General features: G+C 42.1%; 1 protein-coding gene across 2 annotated transcripts in view; it reads right to left on the reverse strand.

Moving 5' to 3' along the window:
* Positions 1-13166, reverse strand: part of LOC108674825 (glycerol-3-phosphate acyltransferase 1, mitochondrial) — a 35903-nt gene that overhangs the window by 4899 nt on the left and 17838 nt on the right. Inside the window, exons 1-11 of one of the 2 annotated variants that reach the window (XM_018162797.1) lie at positions 8260-9162; positions 5860-6024; positions 5097-5278; positions 4404-4637; positions 3788-3975; positions 3216-3349; positions 2669-2871; positions 1925-2136; positions 1206-1390; positions 589-736; positions 103-185 (exon numbers count right to left, since the gene is read on the reverse strand). In XM_018162797.1, coding sequence (XP_018018286.1) covers positions 103-185; positions 589-736; positions 1206-1390; positions 1925-2136; positions 2669-2871; positions 3216-3349; positions 3788-3975; positions 4404-4637; positions 5097-5278; positions 5860-6024; positions 8260-9051 — 2526 coding nt within the window. In that variant the 5' untranslated portion in view covers positions 9052-9162. Of the gene's footprint in view, positions 1-102; positions 186-588; positions 737-1205; positions 1391-1924; positions 2137-2668; positions 2872-3215; positions 3350-3787; positions 3976-4403; positions 4638-5096; positions 5279-5859; positions 6025-8259; positions 9163-13166 lie in introns of those variants that run through there. The other variant, XM_047881247.1, reaches the window with a different exon arrangement.

The following is a 13166-nucleotide window of genomic DNA, read 5'->3' on the forward strand; positions in this document are numbered from 1 at the left end:
AGTGGGCGAATTTTCGTTGTCAATGTTAACAACAAACAAACAAACGCGAAGCTGAGTAAAGACAAACGTGTTAAAATAACGAAGATTCTACTTTATTGAGACCTTATCGAGTTCGACGGTGATGCTGGGCTCGGTGTCGCAGTACGGCCACAGCTCGCAGTCCAGGATGCTCTGCAGGCTCACCGCTGCACACACAATAACGTCCTTAGTAACATCACAAACACAAAAATCATTACTCAACTTAAAAATTTATCGAAATAAATTAGGAAACATTTAAGTATGACATCCTCAACCGTCATTCAGAGACGAACGCAGTGCATCAACAAGGAACACACAAGTCAAGGCATCATCACAAAAACTCATATAAAGCAACGAAAACAAAAAGGTTCACTAACAATTTAATCTTTCCTAAGTAGGATATATAATAAACATAAAGGTTTGCAAGCATTTTTTCGTAAATAGTATTTTTATACTCAACACAAAGATTAGCTAATTTTCTTCACACGTAGTAGACAAAATTGAGCGCCGCAGCAATCTCTCACAAAACAGTAGGGAACACAACAGGTTGCCGATGATGGCACAGCTCACCGATGATGGCGTCGATGGCGAAGACAGGCAGCAGGGCGTTGGCGTAGTAGTTTAGCTCGATGACGTTGGGCAGGCATGTGACGGGACTGTAAACTGTCACGCCGTCCCTCACTTCCGTCCTGATCAGTGATGGCCCGAGTAAACGAACCTGAGCAACACATATACAACAATCAGCTGCGGCGGGAGGACATTTATTATTAAGCAAAAGTTTACTTAAATTCAAATATAAAAAAATTCTTGAAACAATTTTTCAGGACTAATCCCACTTTTTTTTGCCACCTGATCCTGTTAAGAGCACTACATGGCGTTTGTTCCTTTAATATAGATCATTTTCAAGAGCATCTAGAGAGCTACGAGCATTTTTTTAAAGGAAAATAAAAATGCTTGCCAACACACGGGCACGACAGCAGCACGTACTGCGTGATTGACAACACACGGGCACGACAGCAGCACGTACTGCGTGCTTGACAACACACGGGCACGACAGCAACACGTACTGCGTGCTTGACAACACACGGGCACGACAGCAGCACGTACTGCGTGCTTGATAACACACGGGCACGACAGCAACACGTACTGCGTGCTTGACAACACAAGGGCACGACAGCAGCACGTACTGCGTGCTTCACAACGTCCACGGAGTCGCCGGTGAAGCCGACGTCACGGCCGCGCTGCTGCAGGAGGGTCTTGAGGTCGTGGACGGCAGCACTGAGCAGCGGCAGCGTCGCACCCCCGCGGTGCTGGAAGCTCACCACCCACGCCACCAGGTTGCTCGACATCATCGCCTGACACCGTTCAGCGTCTGACATAACAAATCAGTTGATAAGAGCTACAACACATTGAACCACAACTCAGACTCGGTGTAAGAAAAGATCAACTATTTATATTGCCTACGAAAGATTTTACTTGCAAAATGCAACGCACTTAAGGTGACTTGCCTGCCTATTTAAATTTCTAATGCTATTCTAACAAATTTTTCCACTCAAAGATTTAGTGGCTTCCAGTTGTTGCAATCAGCGTAAATAAAAATTTCCTTCAATTCCTGCAAAGAAATAAATGGTAAAAACAGTTCACATCTATGACGGGTTAATGTTTATACAAACGATTAACATCTTGAGCAATATTTAGGCTGTGGCAGGTACGGGATCTTATGAAACTTGCACTTGTGATGAAAAACTCCTGGGCCTAAACAAGCGAGATGTGAGAACACCCAAACCTAACCAACTGTGATATAGCAACACCATAGCCTCACCCACTGTGACACAGAAACACCCCAGCCTCACCAGCTGTAACATTACAACACCAAAAACAATGTCTCACCAAACAATAGTCTCACCAAAAACAATGTGCTGTCCAAGCTTCTTGACGAGTTCTCTGAATTCGTCTGTGAGCTCCGTGCCGAAGAGGGAGGAGTTGCTCATGGCAGGGAGGAGCTGCGTGTCTGTGGTACAGGGGACGTCTGACGAGGAGGCCGGGGCAGCGAACGAAGAAATGGACGGAGGGCGCTGCACTGTGAGGTGGGACGCAGCCACGGGACTAGACAGCGATCTGGAAATGAGCAAATAAACCTATCATTTATCTGATGAACATTATCATTACTGTAAATAAAATTACCATTCTTGATGGAATCAGTTTCAATTAAAAACAGGGAGCACATGTACACAATAACGAGGAAACAACTGACGATGCGGAACAAAGATCAGTTTCAGCTTGTCTCTTATTGCGCTCTATTAAAACTATACAATTTTTATCAAGTCTACATGACACTGATATATGAATTGCAGAATGTATAATTTTATGCAAGCTTTCGAATCACTCAATTATGTATCTCAGCATATAATCAAATCATTAATAATACATAAATTGCTCGTAAAGCCATAAAAAATGAATCGATATTACCATCTACTTTTGCCATTACCACCTGTAACATCCAACAGAATTCATACATTTGTCAAACATTTTAAGATGACAATGAGCAATGTCATGAAAGATAATGATGAATCGTGTACAATATTCAGTCAGGGATACTTTCACCATAACGGATCAACGATGCGAGTGATAACAATGAACAATACCGCACCTGTGGTGGCCTTTGCTCGCGGCGCCGGCAAAGTTACTGAGCAACGTAGTGCCGCTCGCCGCGAGCTGCGCCACAGGGATGCGACTCAGCTGCACGAACTCCTTCAGGCTGAAGGGCGCGCCGAAGTCAATGCGCGACTGGCCGTAGTTAGTCGAAAGCACTTTACAGATCGCGCACACGGCGCCCCAAAATGACTCCGGCACCTGCAGGTCATATAGTGTTGACTAAACACCTGTTAGACTGCATAATTGTGAAACTTCAGAATCTTAATAAGAGTTGTTACAGCTTTGCATATGCAGTCTGACAAACATTTAAAAGTGTAAAGAAACTAATTAGCAAACTTACTGTAATACCTCCCTAAATTTGGAAGTAAATGGTCAAGCGTGACATGGACGAGAATTGTATTGTAATAAAATTATCTATTTAATGTAAATAATTTTGCTACGCATCATTAAACTATGGTATAAAATTATGATTCCATTACGGTATATTGCAAGTAGTGAAAGTATGAGCAGATTTTGTTCGACCCTCCCATCACTCATCGTACCTTGCTCTGGCCGAGCTGCTCCCTGATGAAGTTGCCGTCGACGAGCTTGTCGTAGTTGATGGCTATGGGAACGATCATAGCGTCGTCCAGCATGCCGCTAAGATAAGCGTCCAGAATGACACTCAGAAGCCCACCTGGGGACATATATTTTGCGAATCAACACACATACGAAACATACAATAATTCATACAGATTTGAAAAAATTGGGTAGGGCACTAAATACGCAACCTGAATTCTTCGAAAAAGTTCCTTTTAGTTGGAAAATACAAGCTTTTTGAGCAAGAGTATAAGTCTAAAATCTGACTACGCCAATCGTTTAATGGATTGATGAATTTAATTACCAATCAAGTCCATTTTAAACGTGGTTTGAGAACTCTATTATTAGAATTTGACAGAATTCTAAAACAGGTAATTACAGATGTCAGTGTATCTTTGACTCAAAAACTCAGCCTAAACTTCAAGGAATAACTAAAAACTAGTTCAAGATAGTGGGAAATTTTGGGAAAATTGAAAAATGTGAAACCGTCACATCAGTAAGAATACAACAATACAACATGAGATTTTCTCCAAACCTTTGGGCATGGCAGGCTTGCCGGTGCGAGTGCGGCCGCCCTCTATGAAGAACTCGAGGTTGTACCCCGCGTGTAGGGAATGGCTCATGTAGCACTGCAGCAGCGCGCGGTACAGCACGTCACGACGCGCCTTGTTGCTCTCCAGCCGCCGCTTGATGAAGAAGCCGCCTGTGCCACGCAGCAGCGCACTGCAATGACAAATTACATCAAACATCAATTATTCTCACTCCAGTTGTGAGCCTCAAACACAAGCTAATAAGTTAGACAATATAAGCTACATGAATAGTTAACAATATGGTTTTAATAGATTTAACACCGTATTATAAACCAAATTTTAAGCAAAGTGAAAATGCTTGATCACAGCTTGATTTTCTTCAAACATTGCACGTAAACAAGAGGAAATGTATCTTCAGTTATTTCGATTTTTACAGTAAATTAAAAAAAATAAATTAATAGCGTCAATAGTCGAAGATTACAATGCATAATGGCTGTTCAATCCCAGTTCTCTAATTATATCAAAGGCAACAAGAAACTGGTAAAGGAAATCAATTCAGCAAAAGGCTGTCATAGAGCACACGTACTAATTAGAAACATATTTCACATGCTAAGAGCTCACCCAAAAACGGGCATGTTGAGGTTTTCGCCGGCAGCGACGATGGGCGCGGGGATCTGGCAGTTGAAGAGCACCCACGTGACGAAGAGGTAGTCGACGTGCGAGCGATGCAGCGGCACGAAGATCAGGGGCGTGCCCTTCTTGGAAGCGCGTTGGATGGCCTCGAGCTGCCCTTTGTGCACCACCACAGACTTCAGCAGTCGTGAGAACACTTTGAAGAGCACGTAGCCTGTTATTCTGCACGCAGAGACAGCAATAATTCAGAGGGGCTGCTTAGATGATTGTTCGTGGGCACGTAAGAGGGCAACGTGGGCACGTAAAGAGGGCATCGTGGGCACGTAAGAGGGCATCGTGGGCACGTAAGAGGGCATCGTGGGCACGGAAGAGGGCATCGTGGGCACGTAAGAGGGCATCGTGGACACGTAAGAGGGCATTGTGGGCGCGTAAGTGGGCATCGTGGGCACGTAAGAGGGCATCGTGGGCACGTAAGAGGGCATCGTGGGCACGTAAGAGGGCATCGTGGGCTCGTTAGTGGTCGTGCTTCTCACCACAAGCACCACACCAAACATCTCACCACAAGCACCACACCAAACATCTCACCACAAGCACCACACCAAACATCTCACCACAAGCACCACACCAAACATCTCACCACAAGCACCACACCAAACATCTCACCACAAGCACCACACTAACCTGATGAGTGTGGTAGAGATGGCAGCCTTCATATCATTAAGGATGCGGTGCGCCCTAGCGAGCTGCATGGTCCTCAATGACCTGCAGGACGCTGCTCGCTTCTCCACAGGCAGGTCCTCAGGGATGCTCTCGTTCACAACCTGGTCCACGGCCGTCTGGATGCGGTCGTCTTCCAAGATTACCTTTCCAAATAATGACTCGAATTAAAATGATGAAATAAATACTGCTGTAAAAGGCAGTTATATGATAAAAAGTTGTTCTGACGCATCTAGAAGTGAAATAGGGCTAAAGTGATAGTGAAATTAATTATGACGTTCTATAAATAAATCATGATTATCATTACTTTGCTTCTAGCGATGCGACTCAATAACCGTGCAATTTTTCATTAATAAAGCACGCAATTGGTATGTAAAAATTGTTCAATAAAAAAGATAATTATTAATGTTCAAAAATGTTCACTCCCAAAAATTTTTTCGAAAGTGAAAAGTATTAAAACACTCATAGAAGAAATAAATCAGTCAATATAATTGGTGTCCTTTTGAACAATGAGGAAGGAAAGTACATTGAAATATTGAACGAAAGTATTGTAAAGAAATTTTTGTAGGTTACTTTGTGTTGACATTTGGATTACCTTGTTGCTGATGGCAGGGTAGGAGAAGTTGACGTTAGGATTACCATGTTGCTGATGGCAGGGTAGGGGAAGTTGACGTTAGGATTACCATGTTGCTGATGGCAGGGTAGGGGAAGTTGACGTTAGGATTACCTGGTTGCTGATGGCAGGGTAGGGGAAGTTGACTTTAAGTCTGGAGCAGTGTACGAGGTAGCAACAGTAGCGTGTGAACCAGTGCTGGCTGGGGTCACTCGTGGTCACGTGCAAGATGTTATAGTGGCCAAGCTCTCCCCACGCCCCGGCCGACTCGCTCACACCCTGAAAATTGAATAGGTACAAGTCATCAATGCATCAAATTATAATTAATTCCATTAATCCAACGTTAAGTTACCTTACAAAATTGATGCACCAGACAAAATTGTAAAAAAATACAAAGATTCGTTTTTCAGTATTTCATTTGTGGCAAAGCGGCACGCTGGTGTTTTAATTCAACTGAACGTTACAACTACTGCAACGTGCTGAACATTTCTCACGGAATGGGTGATAAAATAAGTTAGTGGTCAACTTGACGAAAATTAGTGATTTCAGTATACTCTTTGAACAACAAACGGAAATTGCGAATAACATCGTCATAAAAAAGCCAACATGTTGATGTCCACCAAACTGAAGGGCTAAACGTCGGCTGATGACGACACGACTGGACTTATCAGGTCTTAGAGATTTGAATTGTGACGCCACAATTTCAACAAGATCACGGATAAACACTGTCATAATCTCGCGTCAAGGAATTTCGGAATATAATTATAATACAGAAGCAGCTAAGGGGGTAGGTCAGAATTAAGAGCTATACAAACGTGCTCACTAGTTTTAACCTATGCTATATAAACCGACTCATTTTCGTGACGTTAGTCCGAAGAAGGATGAAAAATTATAGATATATTTTCTTAAGAACTTTCTAAAATATTTTTAATTCCACGTCGCAAATTGAAACCGAAAATTTTTAGTCATATTATGGTTTTAAAGTTGAATAATTTATTATAATGTAAAAAAATCGTCGAAATAGTGATATTAGTCAGGGATATTTTTCTTCAAGCGATTGAAAAATTTTAAATGACGTAAATTTCAGTGCCTGAGCTACCGCTTCTTTACACTATAGCACTCCACTCAACTCTAAAGCGCGTTCGAAGCGCTTGTGCGAGACTGTTCAGGCAGTGATACACTTTCTGCGCTAGTGTGGGTCATCCTGACCCAGTTTGGCCCGGCGAAAGCGCGTATCTATGCTAGGTACGTCTGCTCTCGGTTCGTATTGAGAGTAAGAAAGCCCGTTACTATTTGGACCATATGACCCATTATTTTTGTAAATGAAGATGATAGATGTTAGCCTGTAACACAAACCGGGGGTGGGATGGAGAGCTGCCTGATTCAATGCAGCCGTCTGATATCTGATGCACGCATTGGTAATAACAAATTGTCTAATTTATTCTAACAGTTAATAAATCATGGAGCATCCAAAGGCATGAATTACAATAAATTTATGAAGTGCGGCCATTTAGAAATCAAAGTTTGTGCAAGACCGCCGCGGGAGGCACAGACATGGCGGCGATTATAAACACAGGTGATCGATGCATGGAATGACAATTCCAGAAGACGAATTCCGCATTTAGTGCAATTCCCAATGACGAGTCTCGCATATCGGATTATCATGTTGCACTTGATCTTTACGGGCAACTAGAACCAATAGCGACGTCGATATTCTGCATCCAGTTTGTACAGTAAAAATGTCGATCTCAATTTCGATTAACATTTTCAAGTCAATCTACAGCCTTGAGGTTCGTAGAATGCAGACCAATTACATTTTGTGATACGATAGCATGGCTATCGTAATCTTATACTTTGCATTGGTTGTCTCGTTAATTTTTCCGTATGTTAGTATTCTCAGTAGCATAAAATACAGCTCATGACTGAAGGAAAGCAAGGCCAACAGCTTTCATCAATCGGCGTTGAACAACATCATGGGAGAGACAGTGTAACATGGAACACGTACGGTGATGAATAACAAGCGACGCGGCATTTTTATTGATGTGGATTTGCTTAAATATTGATACTCTTGCTATATTTATAATTAATAAAATGGATAAGATTACCTCCAAAATCGTAGGTGCACTAATGCCCAACATTCATGGACACTTCGGCTACACATCCAGAGATGGCTTGGTGACAGCACAATAATTTCTAGAAAGGGTCACGTAGAGCAAGTTAAAGCGGCGGCCAGAAAACGGTTTAGCGTGACTGCAGCTGTAAAGAAAATTGTTGCGTGCATTGTTATTGAAGTGCGATTTACCGAGTAAATGTGACGTTCAAGCCTGCTAAAAAGCACTTACTGAGCAGATGAGCGTGGGGTTCTAGGCTGTTAAAGAGCACTTACCGAGTGAGAAGTATGGCGTTGAAAGCTGTTAAAAAGCACTTACCCGAGTAGATGAATGGAGTAAAGTGCTGCTCAGGGATACGTGCAAAGTAGATAAGTTGGGTAAAGTGCGGCTCAGGGATACGTACCGAGTAAGAAATTTGGAAGCTGGTAAGGTCACTGAGACGAGGACGTGTAGATAGCAAGCCTTGCCCAAAGAGAAGCGCCTCGCTGGCAAGGGAACTTGAGTCTATGTAATTTCGTTTCAAACCGCCATCCGCAGACGAAACAACCTTGTCAATTTTGATGTCATCACCATCGACAGTTTGTCGAGTGTCATCCTTGGTTTTGACTGGAATTCGTTTTCGAACCGCATCACTTTCAACGTTTTCAGGAGCAGGAGTGTTAGTTTGTTGTACAGACATAGGTGGGTCTCTCGCCGGAGTTTTTCGCATGGACTTGTGAGATTTCGCGTCCTTGGGATAGGGCGGGAGGCAGGGAGAGACAATCATAGAATTATCTTCAGAGGTTGACGAGGGCGAGAAAACACCATTCCGACAGGGTTTGGTCAGGTAGGGCGTTTGAGGTGACAATCGAACAGCCGGTGCTCGGTCATCATCAGACTCCAAAGCCCTTGAGAGGTTTGGTAAAAATTTGTCATCATCAGGTTTCTTGTAGCCACTCATATCACAAGTATCGCCGTTGAGACTATGACCATAAGAATTATTGTTGAGGGGATAACCATTACAATGACCATTCATCAGGTCTCCGGAGATGGCACCATTATGGTGGTTACCATTACTCACGACAGCTTCATTTCTATGGTCAGTAGAGTTATCAACGGAGGGCTGGCGGGACTCTAGGTTCCCGTTCTTCTCGATAGGGCGAGGGGTGGCGGCCCAAGGGAGGCCAGAGTTTCTCTCAATTCCAAGGGCCGGCATGGTCAAGCGCGCCTACGCGACTCCTGTACCTCCTCGGATCCCAACCCCGACTACAGGGTACCAGGACTCAACTATGAGGGCACTATACACACAGTAATACTAAGCACATCTCTGTAATATGGAAAATACAATTACATTTTTTTTTATATGAGAATACGAGTTATTTATAAGAAACAAGCGTGGCTTAAGATAAGTATATATACAGCAGCTGTATATTTACGGTGCCAGGCTGCAAACACACATCAATCAAGCAGAATTTCATTGAAGTAGCACAAGCATCTCATTAAGCATGCCACATGATTTCAGTGCTAATGTTGTAAGTTCACATCATTGCCAGTAATTAAAGGAAACGTGCATAGCATTAATAACGATCGATAAAATGTAATGACACCCAAATTCCGGGAAAAATCATAACTAATATTTGTATTTATACATTATGTGTTTGGATGTAACTGTCTCCTATCAGTGACCTACATTATAATATATATGACACATCCACACAGTGAGACGAAGCGGAGACACGCATGCTAGGCGTGGGCTCGGTGCCAGGCAGACACCGACATGCAGTGCCACTGCACCTAACCGGTGTCGCAACTAACACTAATTTCATGCAGGGCTGACTCGAGCTAATTCTTCACCTCCGAGATCCGAAATTTAGATCTTCTTTTATGTTGTTTAATGCTTTGGTATTCTGCTTGTGCTCCCCAGAACACCCAACTCATGCTAAATATTTAGTAACTTAACATATGAGGAGCCTCACTATAAAACTTACAATTTCATCTCGGGAATAGTTGATCGCGATACGAGCCTGAAATTGCTATTTTCGTGTATAAAATAAAAACTTTTCGTACACGAGAACTGCAAATGAATTAATTGTCAAGGCCAACTCGATCTGTTGTTCAAAAACTTTACAACTTCGTTAAGCAGATGCAAGTATCACAAATGAGTCTGCTGATTCAAAAGTACAAATTCAGTAGTAGATAAAAATCGACTGTACTTTGAAGACATTACATTTTTGGAGCTTGAGCGACTCCGTTTTTTTAGATAAAAGTTTTATTTTATGAAGGTTGTATTATGGAAATATCCCTGATATTGGGGCTTCTATCAATTAAAATTTTGTATCCGTTCCAGACATATCAGTGTTTCTTAAGGCGTAAGTTTGGCATTGGATAAAAAATTAGCGCTGGTGACCAAGTTTGATGAAGATAGTAGATACCGAAATAATGCGGCTAACATTGATATATATCGCGGACACAAATGATCAGCAGAATGGTTTTGTTGCAACATTTGGCACAAGCGCTATTCCTACGTAGAGTTAGTTGGGAGGATGCGCGCCATGGAAGCGTCTGCTGGACATGCGTATTTGAACAGGTGCGCGCAATGAAGATATAAAATATGTCAGAGCCTACAGCAGAGCCGTGCTTGCCACAAGTCATCTCTTGCACACCTCAGTATCTAAGCCTTACATGAATCAAGAAATACATTTACCCTGTACCGCAGTATATCACTCTTCGGGAACACAACTTTCAACTAAATTATACGTTAACTATTGAGTGAAGCACAGTAGCAACCTGAGGACATTTGTACGCAACAGAGAACATTTTAAAGTTGTCGTACGTGGCAGCAACCATCAGTGCAAGTCATTATGCGCTCACTAGAACGTATCTTTTTTTAATTAGCTTGTGACAATATTGCTCCGACTACTCATATCAGGCGGTAGAGTGTTAAGTAGTCATTAGATAAAAATACGTTAAATCATAATTTGAAATAAACAGTAAAGCAAACGTTACATTTGAAACAGCCGCACAATGAGTGATGCAAGGTAATAAAATACATTATAACGATCGTGCCTTTGAAACGTTCCGCGCATGCTGCATGATGATCTTGAGCGCAGGTACTATTTCTCAGATGATCCTAGAGTTTTGAATTATAATTTAGAGTTTAGAGCGAGTTTTTAAACTCATTATTTTGTGGAAGGAAAGAATAGAGAGCATCGCGACGCATTTAAACTGTTAATCTGGGCGTCATTTCCTAGGAGCTGATCCAAGTCTCACGCAATTCACACGAATAATCATTGCAAATTATTACCACAATTTTTTCATCAATCACTTTGATGATAATATTAGTAACTGTCGCAATGTTGCTCTAACAATTTTCAACTTACAGCTTCACTAATCCGGTTACAACGTCACGATTAACTTTATTTTAACGAGAATCGACGATACGGGATGCAGGTGAGCAAGATATCAAGGCGCCATACGAGAACCAAAGCAACAGTGAATAAAGTGACATGGTGCAAGCGCAAGCCAGGGATGACCATATTATTCATACGGGATGCACGATATCACGACGCGTCACACGAGTCTAGCGTGATCAGCAGCACGCGCAGTCATTGCTGTCGTCAGAGAATTTCCGACCACGCCGCTGCACCGCCATTTCATACAGCGTTGGATGCGGTGTGAGACACCGCGCTGCATCGTAGTGTCCAAGACAGCTCATAAAGACATAAAAAGACATAAAAAATAGTATACGGCGATACTAAACAATTGTGAGATACAGACCACACACCCTCGTAATTATAATAAAAATTGGTACTCGCAAATTATGTATAAGAAATAACATTAAATTTGAAATATTAAAAAAACACAACTTATGCCAGGACTATAAAGGCAGTTCGCATTATTGAAGAAAGTAGTGAAATTCATACTGATGTTCGTAGCACAAGTATCGCTTGCTCCAATTATTTATATTATTCATTTTCAACTGTGTAAGCTACAACTAACATTAGCTCGTATATCATAGAAAGAGCTGGGAAACCAAAGCATACGTACCTACCATCAACTCGAACAAGACAAGACAAATGGAAGGGTCTGCTGCAAGGAAATCATTTTGCACGGCGGATACCAAAAATCGTCGGATTCTTGGTATCCGCGTCGAGGGGGAAACAAAAAAATGACAGGATTCTCCTCGTAGAAGAGAGCCCTGTCAAGAAGATGAGCCCACAGCGCTGCTCTCACACGTCTCAGCACAACACGTACAACACAGCACAACCAGGCACTGCTACATGCACAGACACGCGTGTGGCAAGACTAGTATTGACCCAAGACACGATCATCAGACATCGCATTACGATTAGGAGATCCACACCGCACAGCGTTGAGAGATTGTAATCAGGTTAGGTAGGAAAAGACCGTATTACTTATTATTATTAGGGACATTCCGTGACATGAGATATCATCTGACCCTTCAATTTGAAATACCACGATGTACTTGGCAATAGTAATGCAGTGTGAGTCATTCAAATTTAAATTCTTTCTTATTTGGTATGTGTAGTGTAAATAAGTTGATAAAGTCAGAAGTAAAACGAGAGTAAACACTGCACGCTAGATACATCATTGGGCCAGTCAAGAGATGCTGAACGGTGTGATTTTTACCTGTGAGCACTGAGCAGCAATGAAATTCTTGGCTTGTCTTGCTAAAAGTTAAGCGAAATGTTAATACATCGGTATGCCAAGTAAATGATCCATCATTATTGCCAGGTAGATAATTCCCGTATATCACTGACGGTCAATAAGTTTAGCTTGATAAAGAGAGGATACTATCGACACGACCAAGTGAAGCCTGTGAAAATCATGCACAGCCTTGAGAAGAGCAGCAGCCATGGTCAACCTCGCACGCACGTCTCGTCTCAGCGCAAGAAAATTACTGTAAAAACCAATATCTTGTTAGTCACTTCAACCTCGCGAAGGCGATTTAATCGAATCAAGAAGAAGATGCGTCGAGTCCGAGTTTGGTACGAAAACATTAGCAGAAAATTTCGTTTGAACAGGAATAACTATGAGAAGCAAGGTTATTCATTCAGTATTAATTATATAGCATGCAGATCTCAGATCAAGACAAATGAACAATGCGATAGGTTTGTTTGCAAGCTCTCGGTAATGTAACACGAATGAAGCCTGATATAAATTGAGCATGCATGCGTGGAAGCGTGCGTCTGTCAAGAATGTAGAACTGGAGAGAACTGGGCTGAGTTATTATAAGCCTAATTTAGAGAAAGATTAATGCAATTCGCAGATAGAAGTTCAATAGCCTTGAATTAAGAGTAGAAATAATAC

The sequence above is a fragment of the Hyalella azteca genome, unplaced genomic scaffold, assembly GCF_000764305.2.
Source record: "Hyalella azteca isolate HAZT.00-mixed unplaced genomic scaffold, Hazt_2.0.2 contig7416, whole genome shotgun sequence".
NCBI classification, from domain to species: domain Eukaryota; kingdom Metazoa; phylum Arthropoda; class Malacostraca; order Amphipoda; family Hyalellidae; genus Hyalella; species Hyalella azteca.